The sequence below is a fragment of the Zeugodacus cucurbitae genome, chromosome 4 (assembly GCF_028554725.1).
Source record: "Zeugodacus cucurbitae isolate PBARC_wt_2022May chromosome 4, idZeuCucr1.2, whole genome shotgun sequence".
Taxonomy (NCBI): Eukaryota; Metazoa; Arthropoda; class Insecta; order Diptera; family Tephritidae; genus Zeugodacus; species Zeugodacus cucurbitae.
In genome coordinates, this window is record NC_071669.1 from 58625184 (window position 1) to 58638509 (window position 13326).

The window sequence follows — 13326 nt, forward strand, 5'->3', positions numbered from 1 at the left end:
GTAATCGTTTCTCTTCTGTATTACTCGGCTCTCCACAAGAACAGGTGCGGACTGAAATCAATGTTTAAAGATCCTAATGATGGATCAGTTTAGACGGGATTACAAAAGTTTATATATAAAAGATCGGTTGTGACATGGCACAAACTTTTTATAAAACAAAACAAAAACGGGTCCATGTGTACATATTTTAACCCCGAAAGATGGTTTATTATAGTCTCTGTAGTGCTCACCACAAATCAAAATGGACAAATCAGTAGTATTTCTATAGAAGGCCTATGATACATTCTCAACAAATACAAATACATTTTTCGATCTCCAAATCTCCCTGGGAAGAAATTTTATCAAAAGGGATAGATTTTCTAAATCTTTGTTCTTTTCAATCTTCTATTAGGTCCGATAACTGGGACCTTTGGTTCTCGCAACGAGGAAGTACTATTTTTCAAACATAAAGCTTTTCATTTTGTCTCCAGGGCTGTATCATAGGTTTTCTGCCAATATATCCAGCGAGTGAAGAGCACTCACTCACTCTCTAAATAACACAATATTATAAAATAAATCCCATTATGGAACACCCTATACCCATATATTACAGCGTAGTGCTGTCGGTAGTCATTGTCATTGCCGCTGTTTTCTGTTGCAACTGTCGGTTGCGGCAACAAGTTAATTAAGTTTTCTACACTTATTCGACCATAACGTTTAACGAATTTCTACTGCGCTCACGAATGCCTAAGTCACTGAGTCATTGCTTTTGTTTTAGAAAATGATACACAGATTTCCAATATTTCCCCGTATTTCGAACAATTTTTCGTTGTTTGCGCACACTAGATATTTTCTTCGTTTTTGCTTTTCAATTTTGTTTTTATTTTGCCAACACAACAACACATATGCCACAAGTCACTCACCAAACGACTGACAGCCTTATCATCCAAATTTCAAGTATAGCACAAAACAAGCAAATTTGCAGTTAATAAAACAGCAAATCCACCAAAAAAACAACAGAATTTGGAGAACTGACAAAATTCCGCTGCTCATTTGACGTAGGCCGATCATGAGATCCACCGCTACTGCCGCGACGAATACGAAAAACCCGAATCCGTTGCAAGATGATGATCTCTCGGAGTTAACCAAAAAGGAAATACTTTTTTGGGCGCGCAAACTGAAACTGACGCCGTCGGAGCTGTTTACGCTCTCCAAACACGAACTCGAGTATCATCTGGAACGTGCACAGCAAGAGGATCTTTACGAGGAGCAGCGACAAAGCCAGTTTGCGAAATGGGAAATGTTGTCGCAGATGAAACGTTTCCTGCTCGAAGAGCAACATAAAGAACGTTTGAGAGGCGGAGGACCACAGGCTACGTCGAACCGACGCACAGTTTGGGATATTCTATGCAGAGCTGCCAGCGAAATCGAATCAATGTACGGGCAGAGTCAAGCGTGCATCGATAGTAGCGCCGATTCATGTCCATACTCCGATACCGGTGGTTCGAGTAGTTATGCAACGTCAACTTTCGGCGGTTTTGAGTCGCCACGTGTGCCGAATATGTGCTCGACGATGTATGAAATGCATCCCGACGACTCGCAATGTACGCCGCCAGATTTTCCCTCCACATTTACGGCCACGCCGATCAGTTGTGCGAGATCGCCGCAAAGCAGTGGCAGACAGTCGCGGGCATTAAACGCCACTCACAATATGAATGTGTCAAAAGCCACATTTAGTACGTGCCCCAAACGGAATGCGAGTAGAAGTATAGATCGCGGTGGCGCACCGAATGCAACATACAACGCCTGCGCGCCTCGTAATGCCACCTATACGATGCCGAACGACGTCTACAGCAATGCATGTCCGCCAAGGAATACCACTTACAGTGTACCGCGTGGTGCAAATGCTACATATGATGCATGTAGATCGCAAGCCGGGAATGCAACTTACAATGTGGGGAGTTTCGCGCTGAATGCTACTTACAATGTACCGCATTATGGAGCAAATACTACCTATAATGTGCCGCGTTTCGCGCCAAACGCCACCTATAATTTTTCGCGTTGCGCACCGAATGCCACTTACAATGCGTCGCGTTGCCCGCCGAATGCTACATTCAATGTACCCCGAAGTGCGCCAAACGCTACATATAACATACCCCATTCTCCGACAAATGCTACTTTCAATGTATCGCGTCTGTCACCAAATGCCACCTATAATGTACCGCGTTGTGCGCTGAATGCTACCTTTAATTTACCGCGCGCTCGTAACACCACACAAGCGGCGTGCCCCAATGCAACGTTTAACGCGACGCATGGCGGCAATCGCACCTTCAACGCCACAATGCCACGCGGTAATGTCACTTTTAATGTGTGCCCCCGTTCGGGTGGCGCTGGTGCAACGCCGAGTTTCTGTCCGAATCCCGTAATGGCATCCACACCAAAGAACTGCCAACGCACTGGCCAACCACCTTACTTTCGCAACTATACCGATTATTGGATGACACTCTCAGGTATGGGCATGGCCGAAGCGACACAGAGTGTGTCCTACGATCTGTTTAGCGACAACAAGAGTATGGTGCGTGCAGCGGCACGTACTTACTCCATACCCTTACCAAATCGTAGCAAATCTTGTCCGCCAATCGGACGTACCACGAGTCCACAGTATGGTTACAGTTCGGGCGATAGCATACCATGCCCACGTGGTGCCACGCGTACACCCTCACCTATACGCTGCTCGTCGCCAGTTCAAGCTATAGCAGCGGTTAATTACGGTATGTCGCCGGTGGCGCGACCGACAGCTGATCGTTCGTATGGTGCGCCGCGTCGCTTGCGTCAACGCAATACGAATAATGAATTTTGCGATTGCGCACGTCGTTCGCATAGTGTGCCGCCGCGTTGCTGTTCATAAGTTAGACTTGCAGACTTGTGGACGCACATCCGTTCGACTTGCTGAAGTCGAGAATATATCTTTTTTGTATTTTGTAAACAATTTTCTGTAACTACTAAACTCATATGAATGGTCCTCATGTACAAACAATATACTAGCAATATATTTTTTAGCACATAAAATTTTGATTACTGATTTCCATTAAGAAAATCTGTAGCATATTTGGCTAATCCAGATAAATATTAATAGATTAGTGGATTTGATTGTGTTATTTCGGGTGCTTCAGATTTTGAACTCCTAGCCACATTTCCTCTGGAGGATTTTCTGCGAGTTTAGATCAGCTGGCCGCGATGATAGGTTTCATCACTGGCCACTGCCCGATTGGGTTACATGCCGTGAGGCTGAATATCCTAACGGATACAAATTGCCAAAGTTACATGAAAGAAGGAGAGATTGAGTCATCGAGACACTTTCTCCTTTATTGTCCAGTTTTCGCTAGACTGCGGCGGAAATATATTGGCAGAAAAAACTTCGAGATACCACCTGACGTCCGACTACAAATTAATTGCCTGCACAAATTCGTGAAAGACTCAAAGCACTTTGTCGTTAGTTGAGTGTCTTGGGCATCTATTTTTAGGAGTTTGCGGCATCACAAAGAACTGGCTTTAGCTGTCCAAGTGAGATCTCTTGTGGCACCTAACCTAGAACAATTCACACGTTCTCAGTACAGCAGCAGCAGTTAACCAGAATAGTGAGAGTACATAAGAGATTACTTCAGATCTTTTGCATTGTTAACTTTTAATCGAAGTTTAATATTAGATTGTATTGGATGTACAGGACAACGACATTGGATAAATATCTTGGTAGAAGACTAGATTAGAAATAAAAGCTTTGGAAAACCAATGACTATCTGTTGTAAACGTAGGATTGACACGAAGACGTGAGAGGCTTTTATATTCTACTCATTATGTGGAAAATTTCATATGAAAGATTCCATATTTATAGGTAGCTCTTCGAGAACCTGATATGCGTTAAGAAACCAACTTAAAAGCCATAAACACTGTATAGATCGCGAAAGGTTTTCTTTCAAAAATACAAAAAAAAAGAAAGGATGTTTTACTTAAGCTTTTCATATATTATATGAGTTTGTACGAGTTATACGACGACATTGACTGGCTAGGTCATGTTGTCCAAATGGACGAAAACATTCCGTCTTTGAAAGTGTTCGATGCAGTACCTCCAAAGGAAGCCTCCACTCCGTTGGAGGGACCAGGTGGAGACCGATCTGGTTACACTAGAGATATCCAACTGACGCCGAACTGTGAAGGAAAGAGAGGCGCGCTATCATCGATTCGGCTATAACCGGCTAAACGGTTCCAATATGTTTTAACCTCAGTTGAATGAAAACTGAACAGTCGATGAGAAAATCCCAAGTTGGCGTCTGTCAAAAGATTTAGCCTCTTCTGAAAAATGTTTACAAAAACCGCAACACCACCAAATTTATTTCAAAAAGAAATGCAACTATGAAACAAATTAGTAAAAATACTAAATTTTAAAATATGACACACGCGTCGCATAGTTAATATATGGTACATTTGGATCCTGAATGTCTGGTATTTATACGATTATAAATAGATTCCCACATAAATAGCAATTTCTCAGCGAATGTTGCAAGTTATGCGGCAGAATTGTGCATGCAACTCTGATGGCTTCTTTCTTTCCGTCGCTCTACAAAGCTTAGTATAATATTTGACATTTCGGCAACACTGAGGCAATATTATCACACCCATCAACATATTTTGTTGTTGTTTCTATAATTTGTATAATTTTGTCCAAAATATGCTTGCCCCGAAATTCATTAACAATTCAAACTGTCCACAAAACATTGGCCTTAAATTAGCATGAACAATACAATGTAGCAGTTGTCTAGCAGCTTGTGGCATGCAGCAAAAACAACACCAAAGGCACACATGAACAAAAAAGAAATGCAGAGATGCTGCAAGACACTTTTGAAACTTTGTTGCATTTGCTCACACATAATTAAGTAACAGTTTATACTAATTCTAAGCAACACAAATAAAGTCTGTATAAATATGTTATTGTTGTTGTTGTTCCACATCGCGACGTGCATTAGTTGCGCCTCGTCGAGTATTCAGTTGCAGCAAATGCCACAGCGCTAAATGGTCTGTTGCAAAGGAATTTCATGGCTTCTTGTTTATTTAATGCACCACTTGGAAGTGTCTATGTATGTAAGGGTGTCTGTGTGTTTTTGTGTGATTTAAGTTATGCACGCGCCACATAAAATTATTGTTGCACCGAATTATTCCGAGAATTTATACAAATGTCGCATTGCAGTGTTAATTTGTGTAAATCAACGCGGAATTCGTAAATAGCGCTGGCGTTTAAGTGGGAAAACTATAAACGAAGGGTCGTTCAATAAATAGGCGAGAAAGCTGCTCGGAGAGAAAAAAATATTTTTTTTTATTTTTTTTTAGCTTAGTAGAGCTGCTAATAGGGGACTACCTGTCAGTTTACATGCAGATGACATGTTTTTTTGAGTAAAATATTTCCTCATAAACATATTTACATAAATATTTACCATAATATATATATTTAGTAATGCATAAGATCAATAGAAAGATATTGAAGTCATCATTATTTAGCTCAAAAGTCAATATAAATAACTCTGTGTCACAATAATAAAAAAAAATATTATTGAATTATGCGTTATAAATGTCTCAATTTATGGTGTGAGGCTTCTGGAACGAATTTGTTGCAACATTAGTGGGTAAATAAAGACGATGATAATGAGATTCCAAAGAAGCAAAAAACAAGTTCTATATACATATATCTATACATATAGCTTTTAACCCTATGGAAATAAAAATTATCTGCCTTTCGTTTTTTTTATATTCAATCACCACCTTCTGTATTTCATAATAAGCACATACATTCATACTTTCCGTATGAAACCCCAATGCCACTCTATATATAGTATAGACACCTGTAACAATTAGCACCGGAAGTGTTGATAGGTTGTTGATAGAAATTCACTTTGCTTCCGCCGTTTTCCAATAGATGTCTCTAGGATCAAGCACTGATCGATTAAATCGATATTTTTTTTATATATCGATCTTGGACATTTTTGTCAACATTAACCCAACAAAATATTTGTAGAGATCTGTTTGCATCCCAAATTTATTCTCAACTGAAAATGTCACTTTTTGAGCCGAATTCTCGACATTTGCGGGAAATTTAGCTTTTCTCATCGACATTTGTAACCGTTTTTATACAAAAACAAACTTCAATTTACAAAAATCGGCGGAAACAAAGTTGTAGTCCTAATATAAGAGACAACTACTACAAAAATAATTGATTTTTGTCGGTAACCATTCCATACATAAACATGTATTTCTATATCTTTCCAACATCACAAGATGGTATACCAAACTCTAACAAAAGACCTCAAAAATGACTCAGACTCCCAGTTTATCTTAGTCCCAGTAATTGATTAATCTTGCCAAGTTACCAGAATTGTTCAGACAATGAAGCATTCACTATAAGGGTGTTATAGTATTTTCATACAGGAACTAATTGATAAATTGACCGGGCTCTGCTCGATTAATACTCTGATTAAGATCGATTTACCATACAAAATAAAAATCTACATTAATTTTCGATTGATTTTTATAGACTTTTCATACAAGCGCTTGGAGGTAGATGTCGCTGCTAAAGATAACAAACAGCTGATGCAACTTAACAACTTCTTATGAAAAGCAAAAACAAATACGATCGGTTACCGAGTAGCTGGCAGTGTGAAGGAAAAAAATAGTTTCTCAATTGATTTATCAATTAATTTGGCTGTGTGAAAACGTTATTAGTCGATTAAAAATCAATCACGGCGATAAGACCATGAATGTGTCCAATAACAAATCTAGTTTTGATATGTCGGGGAAAAAATCTGGGTTAATGGTGGCATATTATTTCAATGCTTAGCTTGAAGGAGACTTCTCGGGAGGAGTTTTAGAAAATCTTGTACACTGTTCGATTCATAGCTGATATGGGTCTATACGTTCAAAAAGCTTTCACATCATTCACGATCTCGAGCTCAATAAGAAATTACCCTTCCCTCACTTAGAATCTATTCTAAAGGGTTCTCAAATATATATGACCTTTTCCATATTATTCAGTCGACTATGGGATTTAAGATAGGACCAACCTTCTTCATTGCTTGGTAAGCAATAAATATGCGCAATTTGACTAACAAAATCGATACATCTATATAAATTTAAAGATATGCATTTCATACCTCCCATTCACTCCCCGCAAATACCGTCACATCGACGCTGCCAACGAAAAATGCATTGCCTGCTGCCCATAATTTATGCGCATATTTCATAATCATGAGACATTTTCAGAATGCGGATGAGCCTAACGAAAATTTATGCGGCACTCAGATCACTTGCAAAATGTCCCATAATTTATGGCGCAGTCAGTAGCAATCGAAGCAACCAACAACAGCAACAATTGCTGGCACAACTCATTTGCCTACGCGCACAAACATACAGACACACAAATAAAATTGGCTTTGCGGCGCGTTTGTTGACTTGTTGCACCAAAATTTATGGTTGTTGCCATAAAAAAGGCCACAACAACAACAATAACAACACCAACACTCAATCGATAAATGGCGACGTAAATTTTTATGTCACAAATAAAATTATGCAATGACAGTGACAGCAGCAACAACAACAACAACAAGTTAAATCGTAAATTAATTGCAATCTCATTTTGATGGCACCGACAAGTTGTCGAGTGGGTGCACCACACATATATATATGTATGTCTTCAATTGCGCGGGAGTAAGGACCTCCACTAATTTCATTTCTATTTTATGGCCACTTCTGTGACTGACATGCATCTGCAACATCAAAGGAAAGTGAAACTCACCTCCACTGCTGTTGTTGGCACCCGCACCGGTGCGACCAGTCGAGATATGCCGCACGTGGCACGACCATTTGCGTATATACTTTTGCGGCGTGTTGTTTCTGCACTCTTGTCAAATCACTCACATCAATCAGCGCATTAATGCGTAATAACAACAACGAAAGAAAAGCAAAAGTAAATAAGAAAAGTGACAGTGTTGCAAATGGGAAGCCTCATTTAAATGGTCTCATCATCAATTGCTACTGTTGTGACGTTGTGAATAAAAAGTGCAACAAATAAGTCACTGCTTGACAGTGCCAGCTTGGCTTTGAGTGTAACACTGTGTTTGAAAAGTTCCGATATTGATTGAAAATGAAAGCTGGATGAAATTTATGCCCGGTTTCACAATTCGTACTTAATTTAATCAAATAAAATCTTAGCTAAGCATTGTTGTTGACTGAGTAGTCATTTGCGTTTCACAGTCGATGCTTATTTTCTTTAAAATTCTATTATGATATATGGCAGCACAATGAAAAACATTTGTTTACAAATACCATCTGACAAATTGAAATTATTGTTGATGAAAAATAACTTTGCGACGAATAAATTTAGAATCTGGGAAATGGATGAAAACAATAAAAGGACACCGAATTTCACCGCAAGCGAGTGGGGGCACCTATTGCAACTCGCAGGAAACCATATAACCGTCATTGAATGCAAGAAATTACAAACATTTTTTCAGCAAATAATTTTTATTTTATTTTTTTGACAAATAAGTCAATATTCAAAACAAAAATCAACTGTTACTTAAGCACTGCTTAAGTCTCCCATTTTCAGTACTTAAGCAGAACTTAAGTATGAACTGTAAAACGCAATATTTCTGTTTTATCTTAAGCACAACCTAAGCACTGACTGTGAAATTAGTTTCGACAAATTGCTGAAGTCTTAAGCTAGGTACCAAGTTCTCGGTGTTTGGAATTTGAGACCTTTTACTGGGAAGTACTGAGTATCACAATAAATCTATTAAATATATTAGAAATAGCAAAACCGCAAAAGCTATGTGTAAGACGGTAGATAAGAAGAATGCAAGATTTCTATTGACGCTCGATAGAAGCAAATGTAGGAATATGGCCGGCACACTCACTGGTCACTGTCCTGTCAAGGCGCACGCCAACAAGATGGGACTGATAGATCGCGAAGACTGCAGGAAATGTCAAGAGCAAGGCACCAGAGTAACAATGGAGCACCTCTTCTGTAAATGTCCTGCATTGCCAAGACAACGTCTTCGCCACTTGGGGGCCTCACAATATGAGAATCTGGAAGTGGTATCTAAAGTGAAGCCACAAATCCTTTTGAAATTCGCAACAAGCGCAAGCATCCTAAGGGACGATTACTCCTCATTAACTACGTGACGGCACTCCATCTGGTATCGCAAAGGACCAAAACTGGTCTATGTGTGGCTTTATAGCCTACCAGAGTAACCTAACCTAACCTAACCTAACCTAGAGACAGTAATATAAAATCAAGTAACAGTTCGAACTTTTTCTGAAACTAAAATGAAAATTAATTAATGTAAGATTTTGAGGAATGCTAGCGCTTGAACTCAGTTCAGTGCTTTTGGGACCTCTCTCAACACATCTCAAGCAGTCAAAATCGTCACAAATTCAAAATAAGTTACACAATGAACCTCCATAATTCCCTTATTAAGTGTGTGATCGAACATTTCAGTTATCTAATTAGTTCCTATTTGGACTGATTTTAAGTTCTCTTAAAAATGTACTAATAGTTTTATATAAAAAGAACTTATGTCCATTTAAATTTAACTGATATTCAAAGAATGAGACTAAAATGGGACCAATCGAAGACCCCTCTTAATAAACCCTGCTTTAAACAAAGAGATGATAGCGTCATCGTGACATGATTCGCCAAGATATGCTTGATATATCTTCAAAACCTCGTTCAATGCTTTGACAGTAGTCTAAGCAGAAAGCTTAAAGTATTTATAAATTAACGAGCTTCTCATGGATTTAGAAGGTCTGCGTTTCGAAATATGAAAAACGATTTATGGAAGAGTTCAATAGAATAGTCAAGCCGTCGATTACCTGAACTCCCGGTAAAAAACATAAATTGAGACAAAGATCATAATCGAAGAATCGAGTTAGAAAAATAAACCATTCGGGGTTCCATTTAACTTTCGAGTAGGATCCAACATTCTTTAAGAAATGCATTCAACTACTAGAGCCCACTAGCACCTCAACTTCTTTGACCGACTGTACATGACGAATTCCCAATTCGAAAATGAAATGCCACACATGCATTGGCAACAACAACACTGTTGACATCAAAACAACAACAACAACCATGATCTATTGCAATGTCAATAGCTTTTTGTTGCTTGGAGTGCCACTGTTGCTCCTGCTGCTACTATAGCTGCCGATGCTGACGCCGTCGTCGCCGCTGCTTAAAAACAATCAATCAGCAACGATTTTTCGCTCAATTAGACATCATCATTCAATCGGTGATTCGTGAGCTGTTGTGACGACTTGAAGAAAGAAGAGTCGACAACAACAACAGCAAAAACAACAACTTAAGCAAAGCAAACAGACAAAGCGACACAGTCGACAACCGTAACCAATAACGGTAGACAACCATCAATCGCCACTGCAACAGCAGCAGCAACAACAATAGACGACACAACCGTAGTAAGTGAAGTCAAGCCAAGCGAGCTGTAGCTGAAACGAAATGCAAAACTGTAGTTAAAGACGAAATGCGAGCTCATGCGAGATTAAACGAAACAAAAGGCAATCGAGCCAAGTCAAATCGTCATCGACGGACAATCAGCGCCAACAATTGTGGTTACTTTGCTGCTGCTGTTGTTGTTGTTTTTGTTGTTGTTTCTGTTATTCTGTTTTGATTATTGCTCAGCCGAAATGAAAATGAAAATGAAAATCGTAATGGAAATGGAAATTGAAACGAACAAACAAATGATGGCCAACAGCAGCTGCAGCAGCAGCAGCGACGTCAGCAGCACTGGTGGCAGGATCAACAATGGTAGCAACGATTGCAGCATTTATGCTGGCTGGTAATCATTATCGCAAGCAACAACAGCAATTTCATCACGATTTCCAATGCAATGCAAAGTAAAATGTTGCACAAACACACACACAATCACACACACAGTTATAGATACAGGAACGCTATCAAACAATTACAAATTGGCTGTTATTGTGTGCTGGATGATGATTTTCACATTAGCCGGTCAACAATGCGGAAAATCGCCGACTGCCAAGCCAAAGCCATAGCCAACGGCTGTTAATTTGTTGTAGGCTGTGCGCGCTTGCTGCTGTGGCAAGTTACTCCTGTTATTATGCGCCGTTTTGTTTGATTGAAGCACATGTTGCAAGAATTTCCTCAATTCCATGCTTTATCAATGTATGTAGGTTTGTATTTGTTGTTTGAGTAAGTGAAGCACGTTCTGCGTTAATTAAAAAGCATTTGCTCTGGTAGAATTCGAATTGTAGTAGTGCACTGGCAGAAATTTGCTGCGTTATTGAATTTTTGAGAAAAATTCAAAAAAGCTTAGTTTTTAAGTCCCCATTTCTACCAATTATCATACCAAATCTCACAATTTCCTGTGGTCTTCTCTAGGCACTAGGCTTAGACAAAGGTTATAAATCCAATATACAATACTTGGTTACTAAGAAGTTTTTTTAAGGGGTTCTATGTATATGTTGAGGTGCGGGAGAAAATGAGGAAAATTTTGATTTTCTAAAGAGGTATGTAGCCATATTTTTATCGAATACTTGGTATACGTCTTGCATAGTACAATGTCTAATCCGTAAAATCAGTTCAGGAATATATAAAAATGCCAATAATTGTCAAAGTTATGATACTTGCCTTGACTACGATTCCAGTCCATCAGCTCAACTGAAAGCAAAAAACAAAACAAAATTCGTTAGTATGGGTACTTATGGTGTCCTTGAACGATTCTTTGAAATGAGAAAAAACAATTCTGAAAACGGCGATGATTTTCTCAAAAAGACTACTTTTTTCATCTGATGAAATGTATTGACAATGACCAATCCATAACATTCATATGAAAATTTAAACGAAAAAATTAAACGGTTGAAGGACACGTCAAATAAATTATGAACAATTTGAAAAAAAAAAACTTAAAATCCCAAGCAAGTCCCCACAACGACGTGGTCGCAAAAACATGATTTCGAGATAATCGCGTTTAAAGTTTCTAGTGTAGCGGTCAATCAGGTAAACTTCGTTTATATTGCGTAAATCTCTATAAATTTGAGATAACATTCTTAAGAACCTATATTTTAAGATAAAAGAATAAAAAAGATTTCGATTCTTTGATAGACTTCAACATATATAACCTCTTAATTTTAGGATCCGCACTCGTTGTGCCTTGATTTTTCTTTAATTTGAATATTTTTTACGCCACAGCGCCCACCTTCGAGTTAGTTATATCAGTAAAATATTTCGAATGTCTTATTAGAAATCAACATCGATTAATACATATACAGATATTTTAATTATAGTTCAGCTGCCCAAGCGACTCTTCTATTATTCTACCTTTTCGCTCCGAATTTTTTGTGTCGAAATCGATTGAGATCGAAATTCTTTACTTTCAGATTACAATAAAGTCTTATCTTCTAGTCTTATTTAGTAAGTAATTTGTCCGTTCATAAGAAATCTGAAAGTGCTGATAGTCCAAGCGAGCGTTCCTAGTGTTTCAAATGTTTTTCAATTGAGGATTCATACAACTTATCCAATGCCTCGAGAGCAGCTTGACTATCATTGCGATCTATACCACATCTTAAGCTCACAGTAAACCCATTCAAAATTTTTGAGATCGCTATTGATGTCTGACCAAAGGTCTATTTCCTAAATCTGTTAATTGTCTATAGCCAGTCCATCTCACGGTTCTTTTAATAATCCTTAGTGGGAAAAAATGCTGGTCTTTCTAATACTTCACGACCCTATGGGTTCGTTCTCGCCTTATGGAAGTCTACGTTCTGCCTTACAATAGATAAATCTCATTATAGTCTCAATAAATCCCACAAATCAAGATACGAAACTTTTCTCTCCCAAAATGTCCTCAGTGATGTTTCACGATCTTACAGTATTCAATAGTTGCTGTTCTAGAACCCTGCATTGGAACAACAATAATCTTAATCTGGTATTTGATCCAATCGTTCAAGCCAAGAGATCTCTAACGTTAGTGCCCGATAAGAGTTTTAAAGAATCGTTTGAGACGCTAAAATAGATCCCAGCTGATCCTAACCTCTTATCATAAGATCAAAGGGTCATACAGTTAAGCTAAAATGCATTTTCACATTACTCAGCAACCTCGAGAGCAATGTATACCGTTACAAAACTATTCTCTGAGTGCACCAAGCAAAGAATAACACAAGCAATTCACAAATCAACTTAATTCTGTTGCAATTGTATTGCATGTCTAACAACATTGCATGCGCTGAGCATTTTTCCACTTAGTGAGCCGGTAATTGAACTCAATA

At 38.6% G+C, this 13326-nt stretch overlaps 2 protein-coding genes across 2 annotated transcripts in view; both read left to right on the plus strand.

The window, feature by feature from the left end:
* LOC105220860 (mucin-4) overlaps positions 1–13326 on the plus strand; it is a 111300-nt gene that overhangs the window by 59322 nt on the left and 38652 nt on the right. The window lies entirely within an intron of this gene.
* Positions 467–3053, plus strand: LOC128921348 (uncharacterized). Its single transcript, XM_054228662.1, has one exon. The coding sequence runs from the start codon at positions 1049–1051 to the stop codon at positions 2885–2887; it is 1839 nt and encodes a 612-aa protein (XP_054084637.1). The 5' UTR covers positions 467–1048; the 3' UTR covers positions 2888–3053.